At 41.8% G+C, this 23,558-nt stretch overlaps 1 protein-coding gene across 1 annotated transcript in view; it reads left to right on the forward strand.

Moving 5' to 3' along the window:
- Positions 1–2,558: 2,558 nt before the first annotated feature.
- The window catches only part of mmp17a (matrix metallopeptidase 17a), a 106,924-nt gene continuing 85,924 nt past the window's right edge, over positions 2,559–23,558 (forward strand). Inside the window, exon 1 of the mRNA XM_080419979.1 lies at positions 2,559–2,822. Within this exon, the coding sequence (XP_080276105.1) occupies positions 2,667–2,822 (156 nt within the window). The 5' untranslated portion in view covers positions 2,559–2,666. The remainder of the gene's footprint in view (positions 2,823–23,558) is intronic.

Raw genomic sequence — 23,558 nt, forward strand, 5'->3', positions numbered from 1 at the left:
GCGAGGAGGGTGATATTTGTCACTGCAAGTAATCCTATACGGGCTGGGGTGGCAGCTGTCTGCAGGGAGTGTTGGGCGAGAGGAGTAGGACGAAGGCTCTACTTCCTCCCGGTGGGGGCTCCTCACTGGCAGCCGAGTCAGTAGGATATAGCAGCAGTGACAACCCAGAAATGTGTGTGGGGAGGAATTAATTGGCATGACGACTAAATTGGGTAAAAAGCAAAGAAAAAAATCTAATCAAGTGGGCAGCTGTGGCCTAATGCAAATCAAAATAGGGGTCTTTGAAATTAAAAGGGTTGAGAATCAGTTTTAGGGCAGCCTCGTTTATGATCTACGGTTTCTAATCCAATGATTGTAGGGCCCCTGGTCTCTTTAACTTTAAAAGGAGCATATCATTCTGGTCACAAATTCGTACCCAAAAGCAACGCAGTTCAACTGTGCGATGAAATTGTTTGACTATTTATAGTTGAGGCATGCATGCTCACTGTTAGATTATTTGTCACTGTGAGGTCCCTACGTAAAAGAAGAGTGATCCCACACACAGTCATGAACTTGCGCGTGGGATCAGTCTCTTTTTACTCTTGGATTTTCCTATTCTCCTATGCACCTGTTGCTAAGATACTTACTGTAAGGTGTGCATCATCCTTCAGTCAAACTGTGAGTCTGTGAGGTCCTTGACTTGTACATGCAGCTTCCAGGGGGTGAGCAGAAAAAATGGTTATGGTAGGCGAGAATACACCCACGCTAGTGCACTTTTCAACGCATTAAATGCAGTTCAAATACATAATCCATAATAATGCCTAATGAACATGAACATTTCTCTCCCCTAATATAAGCATAATGGAGGAAGACTGACAGATTTAATCACTTTGAGGTCATTGGTCTTAACCCTATAATAGCCCATTATCTTTGATGTGTGAATGTGCACATGCATGAACATCATGAATGCTCAATTTATAGGCTCCTCAGTCGCACAACTGTGTTTTGCTTGCCGACGAGAACTGATCTTAAACCTAAAAAGCTTGTAGATGAGCTTGTAGATCTGCTATTTTCAGCATGTGACACCATGAGGGTTAAGCTATCATACAATTTACAAATTTCACTAAGCTACTAAGCTACTAAGCTGATGCTCTTATTTGGCAGCTGTGTTGTTGAAATGATGTTGAGACTTGAGTACAAAAGTCTCTCTGCCTCTGCGACTTCAAAATGAATCATTCGGTTAAATCTTGAAGCATAATGCAGATGCACACTCATACACATGTCCCCATATACACACCCACACATACATACATCTGAACAATACAGAGACTACACTGATTGAAATAATCCCTTGTCACCAAAAACTGAAGTTAACTAGGCCTATGTGTTGGGACTTGGGAACATGTTGTAGATCTGCTATTTCGGTGTGTGTGACACCATCATAAGTAAATTGCAAATTACTTGGCAAAGGTCTTTTACACACCAAAATAAAATGAAATTTGTATTTCACATACAAACTATTACTAAATTAGTTGATGCCTCATAGTAATTTATAGCTTCAGGTTGATGACTTTACTTCTAGGTCTATCGACCTGTTCCGAATGACAATTTCACTTTATATGTGTCTTTTTGCGATGTACTAGGTCTACTCGTCAGTCATCAAAAAAACTATTTTGAGGTATTTTTACTTTACTAGAGTATTTCCAATTTTCAGTACTTTTACTTCTACTCCATTACATCTCAGAGGCAAATGTTGTACTTTTACTCCACTACACTACAATTATTTGAAACTTGAGTTAGTTACTTTGTAGATTTGGATTATTATTACAAAACATGCATTGCCCTATTTAAACTTTGGCTATTTGAAAATAGCCGATCTACAAGCTCACAATGCATTGCAATGCTTGTAGATCTACTATTTTCAAAAGATTTGTATACCTTTTATACATTTGAAAACTTGTGAAATGGGACATTCTGCAAAATAATGAGTACTCTTGGTACTTGTGTATTTGAATGGCAATACTTTTATACTTTTACTCGAGTACATTTTGAATAGTGGTACTTTTACTTGTTACAGAGCTGTTTTTACTTAAGTAGCTACAAACTGTGGGTACTTTCTTCCACTACTGCTCCTCCTCCTCCTCCCTCCTCCTCCTCCTCCCTTCCAGCAACTAGAGAAGTTACCGCTCTCACCGTTGAGCCAGTGATCCTCTGTATGCTTGCTGGGTGGACGACACACGCACCAGCTCCAGCCTTTTACCCATGTAGGAGCTCGGATTTGTACTCGCGGGGTTTACCTATTATACAGGCTACTTGATTGGAGACAGACACGTAATAAGTGTTTTTCCTGACTGAAACGGATTATAGAGGCTACAGACCTAACAGTATAAGTAATGAGGACATTTCTTCCTTTTTTAATAGAAGAAAAAACTGAACTGCTCTATAGTAAATCTGACGTTTTTGCCACTATTGGTTGTATACGTGCCTAATACGTGTATGTGTTTGCGCGCAACAACGGGTTTAATTAGATTTTTTTAAATCATTGATTAAAAAAATAAATTGTTTTTTTTAATTTATTTTTTTTACTGCAAATGAGAACAATTTGGAGTGATTTATCCCGAGAAGGCGGCGGTTGAACGCGCTCTCTCAGGCAGCCCTCCCTCCAGGACGGTGGGGTATGATATGACATGGTTCCTCTCGTGGTCCAGAAGTGGGGGAAGAACTGTGCGCGGCGCGTGTGGATTATTTACCCGGAGATGCTGCTGTTGTCCATGTTATGTTGCTTCATTCCTCTGGCCAGAGCGGCGCCCTCCCTCACGACCGAACAGATGGACATGGGAGTGGTAAGTGTTTTTAATAGTACGCACCCCTTTTATTTCATTGTAAAAATATTTTTAAATCCTGCAAGACAGCAGAGCGTTTCCTAATTGCGCCGGCCGGGTGCACACCCGGTGCAATTAAGGGAACGCTTTGATACAGTATATGATTTGATGTGACGAGTGTGGCGACAAATGGAAAGAGTGCACGTGCACGAGTGCTTTTCAGAATACACAACAAGAATATAATTTTTTACTCGTCAAGCCTACGCACGTGCATTTGCCTATATATGCCGTAGCCTACACATGGATGTATAACTTGGTAACACATAGCCTACAGCAGTGGGTCTCAAACTTTCATGGCAAGGACCCCCAAATTGACACATAGGCTATTAGCCCACGGACCCCCGTTTGAATAGATTTGCCATGGACCCCCATAAGAGAAGAGTTTTACAGCCATATAGAGTGATTCTCAACCATTTTAATATCAAGGATCCCCAGTTTTTATATGGATTAAGCCAATGGACCCCCATTTGATAAAATCTCTGAGTGGGACCTTAGTCTACACTGTAGTATCAACAGTGTTAATTTAACTCCATTTGCACGCTCTCAGAGTTACAGACACATTTGGTTGATATTCCTAACTATCAATCATTTGGCTGGGGACCCCCTGGAACCCCTTCAATGACCCCTGGGGGTCCCCGGACCCCACTTTGAGAACCACTGGCCTACAACCTGAATGCCATGTGACAGCAGGCTGTGAGCTGTCATGTCCTGAGGTCTTTACCCGGGCTCAAGTCATGCCTCTACTACGTGTGAATGAATGGTCTGACTACCACACAGAGAGCATGATATCTGATGCCAAGTTCAAACAATGGCTATTTAAGCGAGTGTACATATGCTAGCTAGACTAGAGCACTGATTCTCATTCGACCCTGTTCATTTCAAGGAACCACCGTTATATGCATTCATTAGGGCACAGACCCGCAATTGATATGATTTGACACTGTAAAAGCCTTAGTGCTCCATTCAGTTCTGAGAGTGTACAAAACTTGTAAGGGTCCATTTTACCTGGAGACCCCCTGGTACCCCCCTCAAGGAGCCCTGGCTGGGGGGTCCCCAGACCATTGAGAACCAGCTGTGTGCTAGAGTAAATATGTAGCTGAACAGATCCATGCCTCGATCTTGGAACAGTCAGATTGCATACACAGAAAATGTGTGTGAATTGTGAACAGTAAGGGATGATAGAAAGTGGGGCCACTGAAATGAAATATCTACTGTTCATAAAATGGGTTAAATGGTTAGGTTAATATTGCTCTACATAAATAGGCTACTCTGCAAGCAAACAGTATTATCCAGGAGGTTTATGTAGCTAAATAGGCCAAAGCATGATGATGTATTTTTATTACTTAATACATAAAACCAGTGGATGCGTCATTTGTGGGGGCTGAAAGGGAAATGACAGAAAACTGATTGAGAAATATATATGAGTATGAGGCCACATTTGGGCTACAGACAGTCTCTAGGTCTAGGATGTATCCCCGTAGCTTACTCCGATGACAACAGGAAAAAAGTTAGACTGTGTATGAAGTAGCCTAAAGGGTGGGGATGCAGGGAATATTGTTTAACAGAAATTCAAATTCTCATTTTCTTTAAGAAGGCTGACACCTGCAAACATGCAAAACTGCATCATTCATAGAAAAAGAGAGCACCCCAACACACATACAGTATACGCACACACACACACACACACACACACACACACACACACACACACACACACACACACACACACACACACACACACACACACACACACACACACACACACACACACACACTCTCTCACTCTCACTCTCACTCTCACTCTCACTCTCTCTCTCTCTCTCACTCTCACTCTCACTCTCTCTCTCTCTCTCTCTCTCTCTCTCTCTCTCTCTCTCTCTCACACACAATCAGTCTCAATCTCCAGCTCTCTCTCTGCCCTCCCTTTCTCTGTTCCCAGTTGCTTTTGTTTCTTTGTTTCTTAATGCACTGTATACAATTGAAGCTTCTTGAAGTGAATAAGTGAACCTTGTCTTGTATTAGCCTACTTCACCTTTCCTTTATCAAAACTTTGATTATCCCTGTGTCCACATTGTGATGGATCCAACACAAATTGAAACACACAGACCTTATATTGTAGAGACCATTTAGCTCAGTGTTTAGTTGATATTCTCAGCACTTGTGTGCGTGCGTGCGTGCGTGCGTGCGTGTGTGCGTGCGTGTGTGTGTGTGCGTGTGCCACTACTGGGCAGGCTCAGGTGTGTAGCAGCTCTTAAGTCCATCTGAGGGACTCAGACGGACAGACTGACAGACGAGCACCACTCTCGCATCCATGCTGAGTATTGTTTTTAAGCAGCCCACTTTCACCAAGGGGGAATTGCTGTCAGCGCTGGAGAGCAGCTGGACGTTCTGTGCTCTGGTGAGGGTTAGAGGAGGCTATCCCATCTCAGCAGAACCTGGCTATTACTCCCATTACACTGCACATTTGGTCCATCGAAACAGACACTTAACCACCAACATATCAGAGGTTCCCGATCGCTTGCACTGCTGCTTTCCAGGCAAGATAATGTCAGAGAGAGAGAGAGAGAGATTGCTCTGCGTGTGTGTGTGTGTGTGTGTGTGTGTGTGTGTGTGTGTGTGTGTGTGTGTGTGTGTGTGTGTGTGTGTGCGCGAACGCGAACGCGCGCACTGTTCGCATGAGCATAGAATTGCACATGATAAATAAGCCATCCACTTAGTCTTGGAACAGCGGCTTTCTATCTCAGGCACCAAAATTATCCAGTGCATTATCAAACCACACAGTAAAATCCCCAGGGTTCATTTAACTCTGAGAGTGTATAGAGTAGATGTACCCAAATGGACCCACATTTCTCTTAACTGTTACAAAGGGATAAATTAACACAATAAAGTCGGTTCCTTTTCTTCCCCAACGACTTTGGGTACTTAGAAAACCGCTATATAAATCTGAGATATGATTATTACAAGACTGAGGATTCTTTCATGAGGTTTATTGTTACATCTCATAGGACGAGTAGAGTCATTTCGTTTTGGTTCCTCTACATTGTAGCAGCAGGATTTTACTGTGTACTATTACAGTTGCAATAAAATCTGTGCCATGATTTCTGCTCATCATATAATTTAGCTCCAGAACCCTTTTTGTCTGTCCATACAGAAAGACCAGTCTCAACAAACAACTTTTCTTTAAACCTTGCCTGAGAACTCTCTCTTTGGCTGTCAGTCCAGTAAAAGCCTTAGTCTCAATTTAACTATTTAAATTGAAACTCAGTGTTAAATGAACACTGACGATTTTGCTGTGTAGATAAAGTGGTAATCTTGAGTTGATAACGCTGTTCACACTTGGGGACTGTCACTTTATATCTGCTATGATTTTTTTCTGTGTCTGAGAGAGTGTGCAGTAAGTGCTGTTTGAAGTAAAAGTTGTTCTCGTACCCCTCCTGAGGATTGGGGGCCACACCCTGGCAACCTGTATGTGTCTTAAAGAACAGACTCTCATTTTGCTTTATAATTTCATTAATGAGAACACCATCTGGCCTCATCTGCAGCGGAACAGACGAGAAGAGGAGTGGTGCATTCAACCCCCCTTGCGTCCTCCACCCTTCTCTCAATTCCTCCCCTCACTCATCCCTCCCTCACCCACCTCTCTCCCTCACCCCCTCTATCCCTTCAAAATGTTACGGTCTCATACGGATGGTCTCTCCACCACCACTACTCTCATCATTAGCTCTTTCTCTGCCTCAAATTAGCACATGGTGTCCAGAAGAGTCACATTCTCTCAGCTTAATCTCATGCACCCCCACCTTGCGCTATTCTCCATGAAATCCACATAGGACTTGGAATTTAGGAAGCTTTTCTTCACTGGCCCTTCCTTGATCTTCTAATTACGCTCACAACCCCCCATGGATAAGGGAGGGATCAAAGAGAAAGCTGGACTGACTGACAGTCAAGGGAAAATAGGAGATACCGTACCACCAGTTTCAAACAAGGATGACTAGGGAGAGAAAGGGCAAATGAAATAGAAAACAACAGTCTAATTTGCTCCTAGACAGCAGACTAACATGAAATCAATAGTTTTTTCCTCCTGGGATGGAGGCTTCCTCTGCCTTTCTGAGCTTAATGAACGAAGGACATATTTTTGCACCTGCGGACGGGAGAGGAAACACTTTCACTAAATTGTTCTTATCAGTTTTGTCCGACTCTGTGAGTGGGGTGAAATATGTAAGTACGTAAAATCATTAAAAGTTAGGTTTTAAGTCAAGTTAAGGGCTTTACAGGCCCACAATTTTAAGTAAGCAAACAACACCCCCTGTCCTTACGCCCTCACTCTGTCAAGGAAAAAAACACCCATGAAAACAATCCAGGAACCACCTTCCAGCAGGGCGGTCAGGTGTGCAATAGGTGCCTTCTGGGCAATATACTGCAACTACGAATTTACCATGAAGTAATAGTAAATAACAAGTTATACACAATAGTATAAGTCCATCCATCTTCAACAACTTATCCGTAGTCAGGTCACGGCGGCAACAGTTCCAACAAAGCGCTCCAGACTTCCCTTTCCCGGACAAGATTAGCTATTTCATTTTAGGGGATCCCGAGGTGTTCCAATCCAAGGCCAGTGTGGAGATATAATCCCCCCATCCGGTCCTTGGTCTACCAGGGCACGGGGTGTCCTCCCTGTGCAACGTGCATGGAGGACTTCCCTAGGGAGACGCTCAGGGAGCATCCGTGTTAGTTGCCCGAATCACCTTAGGTGGCTAGTGAAGGAGCCGTGGCTCTACTCTGTTTTTCGCAGATGACTGAACTTCTCGCCTTATCTCTAAGGGAGAGGCCAGCCACCCGTCTGAGATAACATCTAGTATCGTTACCGCTTGTATCCACAATCTTATTCTTTTGGTCATGACCCACACTTCATGCCCATAATGTAAGTAGTATGGTGTATTAGTAATAAATAAAAGTATTAAAGTGCTGGATTATATATATATCTTTGTGTGTTCACATTCCCAGGCTGGGCTCCTAGAATATTGTATAGTTACTGTCTACTTCAGTCCTACTTCCATCAAGCGCTGTGACCTTCTGTCCCTCACACCACTGCATTGTGGTTGCTCAGATTCAGACTGAGGAGATTATTTCAGTAACAATATCCAGTGGGAGAGAACTGCAGTGTAGAAACTCTTGTTTCAAGATACAGTGTAAGAATAGAGAATGGAAATGGAGAGAGAGAGAGAGAGAGGGGGGGGGGATGCAGTATGACACATACAGTATAGTCTCATCTTCTCAGAATGAGAGAGAAAGAGAAGTCATTCTGTCTCCTCTTATCTGTCTTGTAGTCTCAGTCTCGTTAAGTATAGCTTTGCAGACGTTTTGAGGGCACTGTCAGATTCTTTTTTAATGTTTACTGTCCTACATTACCTTACTGACGTCAACCTGACACCTCATTGACTGCCGCTGTATTCCGGGGCTTCTGGGATCTGTTCTTTGGCACCTGCTCATGACCCTTTTCAAATTCCAGATTAACATTAATAAGGTGAATAAGGTGAAAGTGTATTTTACGGACAAGGTAACATGCTGGTTCATTCTTGGTTGACTGGGGTGCCCCAGCAGGGCTCTATACTAGACCGTGGAGGTGGCCTATAATTGTCAATATCAGTAACTGACTGACTAGCTGACTCCAAATTGTTAACAGACATCCACAACAACAATCACTCCCTGCAAACAGTCAGCGCTGTCCCATTTCCTCATCCTCTCTTCCCTGATAAATGCATCCATTATCACAAAGCCAGGTGCCACTTGCAGGCAGGCATGTGTAAATTCTTTCAAATCAAATGTTCCACAACTGAACAGAAAGTTGACAAGCTTTTACAAAGGGATCCGTACACACTTGGAGTTGATTTGACACTGAGGATTTTACTGTGCAGAAACAGGTCTCCGGAATGAGCTCATTTGGTCTGATTTTGTGATTTGTTTTCCAATGGGGTCAGTAACATGTTTGGCTAGTCCCCTTTCTCCTACCCTGTTTGGATGAATTTACAAACGTTAGAGCTTCACTCAAGTTCTCGCTAAATGAGCGTAAATTAAGCTTTCAAGGTAATTCATTTGCACTAACGGATGAATGTAAAATAGACTGTCTAATTGCTCTGACGGAGAAGTCGAGTATGAATGTCCTTCGTTAGTTCACTAGCTGGCATTAACAAGATACAGTAAATGTATTCACATTGAAATGTCTCCATGTTTTATCCACTTAAACCCTATATACTTAATTGTACGTCAGATAACCAAAATAGACCATCTACGAGCTCACAACGCATCGTGTTGTGACACGTTGTGAGCTCATAGATCTGTTATTTTTGCTGAATGTTCTGCTATTATGACATGCACATTAGGGACACTAGGATTCATGTGGTTATAGAATGTAGTCCTGGCATCAGAACAGAACAGAGATTAAATCACAAATCAGAGGGAAGGGTGCTGCTGAAAGAGGCTTGGCTAGTCTTGTTGATATAGACCGATAATATTTCTTCAAATATTGAAGTGAATAAGTGAACCTTCGGCAGAAGAGGCCCAGGAGGTTGAGTGGCCGTCTTGGAATTTGAAGGTTGCCGGATCAATTGCCACCGTGTGGAAGTGTCTGAGCAAGACACTTAACCACCAAGTGCTACTGATGTAGTGGTGGAAAGTAACTAAGTACATTTACTTAAGTACTGTACTTAAGTACAATTTTTAGGTATTTGTACTTTACTTGAGTATTTCCAATTTCCAATACTTTTACTTCTACTCCACTACATCTCAGAGGCAAATATTGTACTTTTACTCCATTACAATTATTTGAAAACTTTAGTTACTAGTTACTTTTCAGATATAACTTATTACATAAGCCTAAGCCCTATTGTATACATACACAAGCTCACAACGCGTCGCATCACGGCGCGTTGTGAGCTTGTAGATCTGCTATTTTCAAATATTTTTGTACTTTTACTTTTGGTACTTTAAGTACATTTTGATTCCAATACTTTTGTACTTTTACTCAAGTAAATTTTTTATTCTGGACTTTTACTATAGTATTTCTATTTTGCAGTATTGGTACTTTTACTTAAGTAAAGAATTTGAGTACTTTTTCCACCACTACCGATATGCAGGTTGCATGGTTGCCAAATGTGTGGGTGAATGAAATCCACATCGTAAAGCACTTTGGAGAAAGATGTTATGGAAATGCACCATTTACCAAGTCTTCTTATTTTGCCGTACCTTGATTTATTCGAATATTCATGAGTCCATCTTCCCACATTTGAATACATTCAACACAGCACACATTGCCATTATTCGGTGGACCAGTCCTTGGCATTTAGTTGAGATTCTCTGTGCTGGAGTGGTTGTGTCTGGTAATGCCAAACAAAATGGGTGCATAAGGGAGAAGGGCTTCACTCCTCCACCAGCTGAGGACAGCCTTTAAAGAGGAACAGAAACCAATACTCCACTCTTTTTCAACCGTATCTCCATGTCTTTATTGGAAGGAGTAATGATCAATACATGGTACTAAGTTCTTCTATGCTCCCTGTATCACAGAGGCAGCAAATCGAAAGTAACAGATTTTCCATGGCATGAGATGACATCAAAACACATTCTCCCCCTGCCACCAGGGGCAGTGGCCACAATAACTGCTTGACAATCAAGACTTTTGTGGGTCATTGTAGGATCAGACAGCAAGGAAGGCTCAATGTTTCAAAATGGATAAAAAACATTAGCATTTTCTCAGCTGGTATTACATATATACAGTGTAATCAAATATGTTTGTATTGTTCCGCACAGTTAATGACACAAATTGACTAAACTTTTGACAGTGGAGAAATCAGGTGTCCCGAATCAAACTGTGATGGCTCTTTGGCCAGAAACTGAGAATAAAATGCATCAAGCCCTGGCGGACAGAGCCTGAGGGTAGTCCCAGGCCATCCCTGGCCAGCCATAAAACCAAATGGACCCGTAAGGATTCCATTACACAGTTAAACTAACACTATGGTTTTTACTGTAGGCTATGCAGCCAATGCCTTGGGGGGGTTAGGGGGGAAGCTCTTAGCTTCTCCTTGTCTATTTTCCCTCTGGTGAGGTGCCAATATAAGTTGGCAAATAAACAAATTCCTCATTATACTGTGTGATAAAACTCATGAAGTGCTAATACAAAAAAATATATATATCGCTTGTCAAAGAAGGCAGAAGCTTTGCTGTACTTAGACCCTCTGTCACAAACTTTTAAGCTCAAGCACTATTCACTCCCTAACACGGTACAGTTGTATGCCAGTTTGGACAGTTTGAAGTCCAAATCCTAAATGTTCCCTCTGCAGTCATGAGGCGCAGCGATTTGTTTCATGTATTGAAAAACAGCGAAAACCAAAAGCCAGAGTTGATGACTTTACAGTAGTAATGGATCAAACTGTGTGGGCGGCTGAGTGGGAATTATTTCTCTCCACAAGAGAGCTGCACGCGATCCTCCTCCATTCTCTATTGGCTCCTGCTGATGTCAATGCTTAACAGAGGTTTAGGAGCAAGCGGGGCCATTCCAAGACTCCCCTTATAGAAAACCCCAAATCAAGTCCATGTGGCTTCCCAGTCCTATTTTAACGGAGGGCCCCCCCGCCCCCCCCTCCCCGTGTCCTAGCCCAGATCAAGGCCCCGGTCGGCTGTAGCTATCCAAAGGACCGCGCAGATCTAGTAATTACTGTGGTTTTTGGTGTTGCGCTGGCTCACATGTGGAGGCTTAAAATAACACAGAGGCCAGGCAGACTGCGCTGCTTTTAAAACACCATCAAGGAAACCCCAAAGCAACAACAACGGAGTGAAATATTAAACAGTTTCCACTTTCCAGAAATTGTCTGATTTATAATGAAAGTAGTTTGACTATGTGCGTGTGTGTGCCCTTATGTGTGTGCGTGCGTGCATGTGCGCGTCTGCATATGTGTTTGTGTATGCCTGTGCACGCACTGTGTGTGTGTGTGTGTGTGTGTGTGTGTGTGTGTGTGTGTGTGTGTGTGTGTGTGTGTGTGTGTGTGTGTGTGTGTGTGTGTGTGTGTGTGTGTGTGTGTGTGTGTGTGTGTGTGTGTGTGTGCGCGCGCGCCCTACCTATTATGTGTGCATTAGCAAATCTTTTGTTAATGGATATAATTGAAAGAAGAGCCCTTACTATACTTCCAGGACTGAATTAATTTCTGAGATCAATGGCTGATGGCTGTGTTTCACAACTTTTTTTTTAAATTGTATTGTTTCCTCACTTGGCTGGTTGAGTCAATTCTTAACAAGTTCGAGGAGAGAAGAGGCAGACAAAAATAGGACAAAGAGAAAACGGAGACTGTTTTGAAGATAGGAAGTGTTTGATGTATGCTGAGAGATCAACTTCAACATGGTGTGTTACATTCTCATGATGTACCCTAATAAAGTGAAATGAGAGAGAGGGAGGGAGGGGGGACAATAGTGTGAAAATGAATAGAGTTGATGCAGGTCAGGCGGTTGAGGCTGAAATTACTTGAATTCTAGCGTCCGTGTTCTGGGGTGAAAATAGCCGATCGACAAGCTCACGACGTGTCGCAATGTTGCTATTTTCGAGAGATTAGGTGTAGAGGGGGAAAAAATTAAGGGGCCAAGGATATACCCCTGTGGGACCCTGGTCAGCTAAGTAGGATTCTAGTGGTTAAAACGCAGCCGTGCAGGTAAAAAAAAAGACCCAGACCGACCCGTGCATCACTAGTGTGCGTGTGTGTGAGAGAGAGAGAGAGAGTAGGACAACGTGTTGATTTAAAAATGTTACATTGGTGGATTTGTGCAGGTAACATGTTTGTGTGATCAGCAATACACTGGAGGAGAAATTGAAGAGAAGCACAGAGCGGTTTGAGGCAGAAAGCCCCTGTACCACCCTGCCGGCGGAGCCTTTTACACAGACGTCGATTCGACTCAGTGACCATCTCCGCTTCCAGTTCAAAGGCAGTACAACAATGTACCCCCCCATTCTGTATCCATATCTTTCACACAGAACAGTGAGGCAGGAATGTTGACACAACATCCCTGCCTTCAACAGGCAGAGAGAGAGAGAGAGAGAGAGAGAGAGAGAGAGAGAGAGAGAGAGAGAGAGAGAGAGAGAGAGAGAGAGAGAGAGAGAGAGAGAGAGAGAGAGATGTGTCTGAGCATTGTGTTTAATGAATTACTATTCCATATCAAGGACTTCAATGTAAAGCCAGGATCAAACCAAGAACTTTCAGATTCCCAGACAACTGGGGCAGTGCCACTGGAAGGGCTGTCTTCAAATAGACAACCCTTGCATTTACCTGAGCAGCTGTGTGAGCAGGTCCTGTTGGAGTGTAAGCTCCCACAGTGAGCCTCACTCTTTTCCAGAAGAGGATGCATGAGGACCGCAGGATAAAAAGCTTACAGCCACCACTAGTATAATCTTGTTTTGTTGTTCATGTACATTTGTGTGTGGACTGTGGAGACAATATAGTGCAGAACCAAGAACGCACCTCGGGATCACAACTACAGAGCCCATATCCTGTGGCGAAAATGCCAATAAACAGTTGAAAAAGCAAAAGGGCTTTGTCAGTCCCTGCATATGCCAATGGTCAATTATACCGATGTGCAATTTCAGATTGATTGGCCAATGCACTAAGGAGACAAATGCACAAGAACGGCCACATAACTATAAATGTCCCTGTCTGCCCATTGGTTATTATGTCACTGTAGCTCGCTAACTGCAACTGTGTGTTCTTTCTTGTCAAGAAAATTGATGAGAGGTTCTGCACTTTATTGACTACACTACACAAATGTACATGAACAATAACACAGGATTATATTGGTGGTGGCTGTAAGCTTTTTCTCCTGTGGTCCTCATCCAACCTCTTGAAAAAAGAGTGCGGTTCACTGTGTTACTTGGTTTGATCCTGGCTTTGTGGCGAAGTGTCCTTGAGCAAGATGCTGAACCCCTACAGTAGCTGCTCCTGATGATGTTTTTGTATTACATGCCTGTGTGTGTGTGTGTGTGTGTGTGTGTGTGTGTGTGTGTGTGTGTGTGTGAGAATGGGTGAATGTAACGCATCCATTATAAATAAATACAGACCATTTTCCAAATGCAGACTATTTAGCATAAGTCTGCTGTTAAAAAGGTACAGTACATATTCATTAGATTGAGTACAGACTATGGATACAGTCACACATCTACGTCGGATGCGTTGTAGACAACACAAGGCGAGGCATCAGACGCATACATTTCCCATGATGTCTGTGGGCAGTGAGTGCCGGCTTACTGGCGTGTAGTTTGTTTGACTTACATTGGAGTGGTTGGCTCACTGAAAGAAAACTACAAGCAAAATGCCTGCTAAGTGGGGTCAATCAACCACGGTACTTCTTTCCTATTAGAGGTTCAGGCCGCTACGCGGTTCTCACACCTACGTCGCACCACCGATCCGACTAATATGCCCATATATGGAGATCTCTGTAACTGTCAGTCCATGTCCATTTTATTCCCATATGGATCTTGGATATCCCTGATGTCATCAGTAAATGCTCTGGAAGATTTCTCAACTTTAGGCGGGTGCATATATGAAAAAAAAGCACCTTACCCAAAAAAAATTGGAACAAAAGGTTTCTCAACTGTTTTCTGTAGTATGTGGTGTCCTGAATAACATACTAAAAGTCTACCAAAGTTTGATCACTGGAAAGGTGTTATTTTCAAGATGGCGTCCACGATGCCCAAAAAATCATTAAAACAGCCTAACTCCTTCATTATTTATCCTGGACAAGTACTTTTTGTGTCTAACCGTATGTTTTTGGGGCCTAGGAATCCATTGGACTTGTCCAAATTGCAGAGATACAATTAGATAATTGTGAATTCCAATATTTAGTTTGTGACTCTATTAAAACCCTTTGAAATAGTCTCCCATTTCAAGTTAACTAGTACAACAATGCCATGCAGGAATTCAATGATCTCATCTACACGACCAGTGAGCAACACAGAGAATCCACAGATTCCAGGATGAAACGAGATCACGCTGACCAGGAAAAGATCAAAGAAAAACGTGGCACTTTTAAACCATTCTCTCTAGACCCATCTCTGAGAAACATTGTGACTGGTGTAGTAGCCAAAGAAGACGTGAATATTCATGAGTTTGAGACTGTTGGGAATGAGTTCATTGAAAAAATTGTTGGAAAGCCCATTTTTGGGATCTCATTCAAACGCAAAGACCGGGCAAAAACCCTTGCAGATGAGTCTAGCATCAAAGTTACCAAAGACCGAACCATTGATCCTGCTCTGTTGTTCCAACGATTTCTGATTATGTAAAAAACCGGAGACCTTTCACTGGAAGATGTAATGACCTATGAGCTCAAGCCCATTCCCTGCAGCCCTGTTTGAAGCCAAATAAATATTCCGTAAGGCTGACAAACCCCAACTAGCTCAGGCAGTGACTGAACTGTCAAGCGAGGAATCAAAGAAAACTATACTGGATTCTATCCCACCAACTGAACAGTATGTCCTTGATGGTGGCTCCCTGATTCATCGCTTGCCATGGAAAATGGGTGACAGTTATGGTGTCATTGCACAGTCCTATGCTGACTTTACCATACACCAATATGGTGAATGGGTTTCTGCTCCCAAATCTGCTCCCAAATCAAGCAAAAAATGTGGTAGAGGACCTTGGGAGCAAGGCAATGGCAGTTATGTTTGGTGGCAAGAATACTGATTCACTTTCATCTTTGTGCTACAAACTTCTTAGCAAGAAAATTGTGTCTGCCAAATCATTTGTCAACCCAGAACATCTCCCTCCAACAGAGTCCTCGACTAAATATCACTGCCAAAGAGTTTATTACCAGATCATGGTGTGGACTGAAATGGAGAGTGACATGACTCCGGTGGATTGGGGATGGAGATTGGAGGACAATCACTTTGTGCCAGTTATGACCAATAAAACTGCTGCCCCAGAAAGCCTCCTGCATATGGTCTACTGTAATTGCAAAACTGCTTGCCAAACATAACGGTGTAGTAGCAGACAATACGGACTGCCATGTATGCCTGCTTGTGGACCATGTCGAGTCGAGAATTGTGAGAATCCGCATAATCAACCTTTATGGGAGGAAGAGTGTGATAACTCATTGTAAATCTGGTGTGGATCAAAAATCAGTCACCGGTGTCAGTTGCATGTTAGGTTTCGCTTTCGGTTTGCATGCTGCAGTTAGGTTTCGCTTTTGTTTTGCGCTTTGTACAGTACAGTACAGTACAGACCGTACAGTACAGTACAGTACAGTACAGTACAGTACAGTACAGTACAGTACAGTACAGTACAGTACAGTACAGTACAGTATAGTACAGTACAGACCGTACAGTACAGTACAGTACAGTACAGACCGTACAGTACAGTACAATACAGTACAGTACAGTACAGTACAGTACAGTACAGTACAGTACAGTACAGAGCGTACAGTACAGTACAGTACAATACAGTACAGTACAGTACAGTACAGACCGTACAGTACAGTACAATACAGTACGTACAGTACAGTACAGTACAGTACAGTACAGTACAGTACAGTACAGTACAGAGCGTACAGTACAGTACAGTACAGTACAGTACAGTACAGACCGTACAGTACAGTACAGTACAGTACAGTACAGACCGTACAGTACAGTACAGTACAGTACAGACCGTACAGTACAGTACAATACAGTACGTACAGTACAGTACAGTACAGAGCGTACAGTACAGTACAGTACAGTACAGTACAGTACAGTACAGACCGTACAGTACAGTACAGTACAGACCGTACAGTACAGTACAGTACAGTACAGTACTTTTTTTAAATTTTTTTTATCCCATGATTTTGTACCCCCAAACGACATTTTCTTTGGGGGGTTGGGGGGGGTACTAGAATTCTGCCCACGTAGCGGGCAGAACTTCTAGTAAAATACAAAAGCATGAAAGAAAAAAGGTTTTTAAAAAAATAGGGTTTAGCGGTACTGAGCCTTCACACGGCGGCCCTGTTTTGACTAATTTCACAGTACCACGCAGTAATAATGCATTTATTCCCAAAATAAATTGTTGAAAGCTTCAACAGAATTTGAATTATGCAAATTATGCATTATGTCACGTGGAAAAGGAGAAATGTCCATTTATATTGGACAAGTTTCTTAATTCTTTACATAAATACCCTTATAACCAATTTTTTAATACATAATTGTACTTATCAATACATAATTGTACTTATAATCACTTCACTATAATTTATATAAGCTAATTGGATTCCTAGATCACCAAAACATAGGGTTAGACACCAAAATTACTTGCCTAGGATGAATAATGGAGGAGTAATGGTCTTTTAAGGAACTGGCTGCGGCCATCTTGAAAATTTTACATTTCTAGTGGTCCGATTTTGGTAGACTTTTGATATGTTATTAAGTACACCTGATACTACAATAAACCATTGAGAAACCTTTTGTTCCAATTTTTTTTGGGTCAAACCATATCTGCACCCGCCTACTTGCATGATCGCGCATACAGCTGGGGCATCCAGTAGATGTGAAATGTAACTCAACAGTATGTTGCTTCTTCACATCGACTTAATATTGAACTCTGTCTCACAAACCTCCAATATTTTAGGACCCTTGAAAATGTTTCACTATGATGTCTTTCCTGAGGCGCTGAGCCGCAAAAGAGGAGGACAGTTTTAGCCTTCTGGTGGAGGGCACAATTTGGTGTGACCAGTGTTTTGATTGGATTAGATAATCTGATGATCAAGTTATCTTCAAGAAATGTAGTCCCTGCTCAGGGAACCGTGTTGTATATTTCTTTTTCTTTTCTTTCTGCCCGGCACTAGCCCACCTACACTGCCTGCTGATGTGAACAGCACTGAGGGAAGACACAATAGATGTTGTACCTGATTTGACCCTGATGTGAAATGAAACGGACTGAGTTGAAACGTAAGCTGTTTGAAATACACGGAGGAGTACATTGGTGTCAGACAACAATAACGAAGATCCTCCCATACAATTGTGTGTGCTGACTGGCTGAGAGAACATGAATGAGGTTTTACTAAACCCCCAAGGCTGAAGTTCTGAAGTAGTTCCACACTCTCTCAGCATTCAATATAAAACTGTACCATGCTGTTATACACAGGGTATGCACACACTGTCCTTTAAAAAAAAAAGTACTGCCTTTTTACATTAAAATCTATGAGACGTTACCGAAAGGCAATGACAAAATGTGGCAAGGCGCTTGTCGTGCGCTTATTTTGGCCGATCGGAGCGCTTTTCAAAGTTGAGAATAGTTTCAGTTTTTGGAGTAATGTGCATGACATTTTATCAGCAGACCAATCACAAGAAATTGTGGCTCGAGATTGCCGGCCCAACCCTCTGCAACAGGTCTTCAAATTGTCGCTTTCTTCGCCTGAAGTAAGCTTTAAAATGAGCTTCGTCCAGACAGAGCTCTTGGACAAGGTTGTGATATTCCTTGTACCGCTGTCGGGGGTGGAGGATGTCGTGTCTTTCATTTTCAGCAGAAAAAGCGCTCTAAGCAGTGCTTTTTTATTCATAACAGGCAGACAGTGTGAACACTCCCTTATTCTCCTCTTTTGCTCTTGATATCGCACTTCTCTTCTACCTTCTCTCCGCCTAAGGCTAGATTCATTCTTAAATGTGTCTTTGGAAAGAAAATAACATGACTCACCTTCTTCTGTACAGATTTTTTTTTCTTTGTGTATATCAAATTATTATCATGGCTGTCGGGCAGAAAACTCACATCTCCATATTATATATTTTTAAATAGTATGACTGGCACAAAAAAGAAGCGACAATAGCATATCTACAAATTCACAATGTGCTGTGAGCTTGTCGATCTGCTATTTTTTTCTTTTCTTTGTTTTTCTTGAAATTCTTTGAACACTTTGAAAATAGGTACTCCAGGTTGAAAGTGGTTAAGTTTGTCTGTGGGTTTTATGCAAGTATGGGGAGGTGGTCATTATTGAAAATTAAATCCCGACAGGGTGATTATCCACAGACGCGGAGCGGAGGTGGATAATCACCTTGAAGGGATTTAATTTTCAATAATGACCACCTCCCCATACATTATCCCGCTTATTACACGGCTACTTAATAAATAAATTGACCCAAATTAACAACAAAACGAAGTATTTCCTTGCTTACGGCAATGAAAGTATTCCATAAGTGTTGGGCTTGGCGGACAAGTTTGCCTCGGAAAGCAAATGAAAGTATTCCATAAGGTAACCGGAAGACTCGCCCCAAAACACGCTCGCCCCCATTCTATATACCGCCGTATTTGCCTATAATACCCAATACCGCCGGAATTGCCCCGGGGCGAGTGTTTTGGTATTCTGTTTTTGGTATTCTGCCGTTGTTGCGCCACGATAAACAAGGAAGTGTAATGGATCAAATAGAATCACGTTTCGATTATTGCATCGTCTATTTCTCACTTCAAATGTTTTCATAAACATTCTTGAGAGCAACGTTTAGTTGTAAATTACATGGTGTGTTTGTTTACATACCTGTTATGTTGGATACAGCATAAAATCAAGCAGCGCAAGTTGATATGAGCAGGTGCTCTGAGTCTTTGATTAGACAGCGGTCTGTTATTGAACTCATTGGTCATTATTCACTGATAACACGAATAGAACACTGATAGAAAATTGAATGGCACGATAGCCATGAATCATCCTGAGTGCATCATTGCTCCGACCTCAGAGAATGAACCCTAACCATTTGAGGTTGACCTGATGGCAGACGGATGTAAAGTCCACTTAATACCAAGAATAAGGGTGCTTTTGTGTTTGCTAGAAGAAAGAAAACCTCCTCTCTGTGGCTTTGGCAGGACCACATTGTCATGAAAATGCTTTGATTTCGTGGCCTTTTTATACAGACAGATCAATATTATTACATTAGTGACTGGTTGCCTCCGCCAGGCCGAAGGCGTGGCTGAGGCGTCGCCCCTGTCCGTCCGTCCGTCCATCCATTAGGCCAAGGATGAAATGCCACTCTACATTTTTTAAATAGGCCTCATGGTGGCGCTATAACAGGCCGTGAAACCTTGCACGCACATTCCCTAGAGGCCAAGGAAAAACTTCTGCCCTGCATTTTTCACATCTGCCTTTTATAGCGCCACTAGAAGGCCGATTTTGGCAAAATAAATGTTTGCATATTACTCCTACAGATCTTTTCCAAACATCACACGAATAGGTACACATTATCTCTATAGTCATGTGATCAAGACAGATCTGTCAGTTTTTTCATATGATCATGAACTTTGGGTCATATTGGCGTCATATTGGCCTATTATAGCTCCACCACAACCGATTTTTGCTAAAACCTTTTTTTGCTATTTTGTCTTAACATCACGCAAATCGGTAGACATTATCTCTATAGTCATGTCATCAAGGCAGACACGTCCGATTTTTTATATTTTATCCTGATTGGCTAAGACTGACTTCTGCTACCTGGCCTGGCGGAGACCTGTTCTCTGAGGAGCACATTTTTGTAATTATTCATTAAGTTGCATGCTGTTTCACGATTATACATTACTTTATTACTCTGACACTGCAGTTGGCAAACAACCACACAGCACTTGTGCGTAGTTTTTTTGCAACGCAATGTATTTATTGTACACAGATTCTACATGTGTTTAAAACTTTTATGCTCTTTGGGTGAATGGATCCCATTGTGATGTTTAAGAAAATGCTTTGGTATTAACAACAATTTTGTCATTCAGATGAGTGGTTTCCACAAGACAGACAGTTCTGTGCTCTATTTTAGTTTTTATTGCTGTTATTAATATAGCTCTACTACCACAGTGATGATCTGGATGGCCATTATCGACATATTGATCGTAATAATGAACTGGGGCCTTATGAGTGTGTACATTAGAGTAATGAGTGTTGCATAAAATTGGAATGGGAGGAAAGGTAAAATATCACATCACTGCACGCATAAAACCATCATGATGGTCTTTTTTATCGTTGCTGTCGGGTGGAAACCTTGTATGTCCAAAGCCGTTCCTTTTTTAAAATTAGTTTTAAAACAAGCTCACAAGGTATCGACGCGTTGAGCTTGTTGATCTGCTATTTTCACTATTGTTGTGCAACACTCTTGTATGATGAAGTAGGGCATTAACTTAAGAAAGAACATAAAAGTTTGAAATATGGTAAAGGTTTCTGCCTGACAGCAACAATATGTGGCTTGCTGGAAGCTGTGCTCTGTTTAAAAGCAGTGCTTCTAGAAGGTGTCAGTGGGTATCATTTTGGTGTTCTAAAGCTTTTAGAAATGAGAAATTAAAGTTCAGTCAGTGTTGCATCAGATGAGTCTTTCATCATGTTATTCAATCATACAGTGTTTTGTTTAGCGCCGAGGTTGGATCTCAACCCTGCAAACCCCATAATACTGTAGATGGATTTCCATTAGCCCATTTCTGCTTCTCCATTACCTTCAGCGGTCTTATCTGATTGTCTGCAATGTGATAAAAAACATATTCATTACATTCCTTTGTTAACCAAATGAACCCTAGCCTCCCTGTTCTGGGACCGAACATTCAGCGCAAATACATTTACAAGCTCTGGGGAAAAAGGAGCGGGCCTAGTATAGACCTCCAGTCAATGAAGTACTCTAAAAGTAGGGTTTAAGTCAGCGATTCTCAACCTGTGGGCCGTGAGGATATTGCAAGTGGGCGCCCAAATAATTGGCAAAACACAAAGATTTTATTGATAATATAACATCAACCATATTAAAAAAGTTAATAAATCCTTTGTTAAAAAAAAAAGAAAAAAAGTTAATAAATAAAATAAAATGTCATCGTATTCTGGAAAATGGGTTTTCATTGAGATTGAAATAGGAACACTGTTACAGTAGTTCCTCTTATCCAAGCCAGAACACAATCGATTGATTGATCATAATATTGATTTGATAACGAATGTTAAGTGGTCAGATGGGTGGCCCGCGATCACTTTCAGGATTTTCTATTGAGCCCTGATCCAGAAAAGGTTGAGAACCACTGGTTAAAGTTGTTAACAATAGGGGTTTCTCTACCTACAGTATAGCACCTGACCATACAGTTCTCCATTGTCAGCAGGATGTAACGGTCGCAGGTCTAAATCTGAATCAGGATTTCCTTCCTCTAATGAAGAAGACCCAAGAGATTGCTCTTAACATTATTATCATTTATTACACGGCTTGGTTGAATGCTTGATTCTGATTGGTCAAGCACTGAATTCAGTGGTGTGTTATTTCTGGATAATGACCGATGAGCTCTATAACAAAGACTCAGAGCACCTGCTGCGCTGCTTGATTTTATGCTCTATCCAACACGGCAGCCATGTAAACAAAATGTAATTTGCAACTAAACATTGCTTTCAAGAATGTTTTTGAAAACATTTGAAGCGAGAAATAGACAATGAAGTAACAGAAAATTGATTCAATTTAATCAACACTTCCTTGTTTTCCGAGGCGATCATGTTGCACTGGACGGAAGGGCCAGTGCAACACTTTTGGAATACTTTCATTACCGTAAGCAAGGAAATACTTTTTTTTGTTGTTACTTTTGGGTCAATTTATTAATTTATTTATAGCCATGTAATAAGCGGGATAATTGATGTTGTTAATTGACGCTGACGGCGTGCTCGTCGTTGTTTAGAAATAACCTCCTTACCCTCGGCTTCGCCTCGGGGTTTAATAATGCTGTCGGGGATTATTTCTCAACAACGACCGGCTTGCCGTCAATTATCCCTTGCTTAACCCAGATGAGTTTTGTCCCCTGCTGCCAATCATTTGCAAAGTTCCATGAACACTACCTTGCCTGCATGCATGTAATGAAGTTGCATTAAAACCCATTAAAACCGGGAAAGCATTCGTGTCATTTTAGATTTTAGCGTTGGCTATTCAAAAATAGCAGATATACAAGCTCACAGCACGTCACTTGGTGCCGCACTGCAAGCTTGTACATCTGCTATTTTTTTTTTTTTTTTTATAAATCTTGAAAGTGATTTTTTTTTGCACAAATCTTCTCTTCTGGTGGTCCCTTGCACAAATGATTGTCAGGTGGGGGGTCCGCGGCCAAATAAATATTGTTGGGGTTGGGGTCCTTGGCACGAAAAAGTTTGAGAACCACTGATTTAGAAGTCATTTGTAGAATCGGCCTCTAGTCTAGTCTCCTAGGGTTAATTAAAAAAAATCATTTGGATCTCGGACTTCATGTGGCCAGCCTGTGATGTCAGTCATCTAAGTGATGACATCTGTTGTCTATGACATCATATGATTCAACATTTGGGAAAGGTTTCCACCCAAAGGCCCATTGACTTACATTATTATAAATAAAGTTAAATATTTGATAATATTGTAAGTCAATATTTAAAAAATGCGTGGAGGTACTAAGTTAGCCGATTGTCAGCGTGCACAAGAAATGTGTCGCTGATCGGTCCAGTGGTTTGCAAGACATACTGTCATCAGTGTACTGTAACATGAGCTCCTCTTGTATCTTACTCCTACACATAAGAGTAGTGCTCCTGGAATACAGTTTCACAGCAGACCCTGCAGCTAGCTCTATGCTATGTGCTTGGCTAGGAATGCAGTTTCTGGCTGTTTGGCTTCACAGCTTTGTCCACAGGGTATTTTTCAAAGGAGGGTTAATTAGCAGTCATTTGTAAAAAAAAAAAAAGGCTGTGTGATCAAATGGAGCTGTTAGC

The sequence above is a fragment of the Gymnoscopelus braueri genome (genome assembly GCF_963280865.1).
Source record: "Gymnoscopelus braueri genome assembly, chromosome: 22".
Classification (NCBI taxonomy): Eukaryota; Metazoa; Chordata; class Actinopteri; order Myctophiformes; family Myctophidae; genus Gymnoscopelus; species Gymnoscopelus braueri.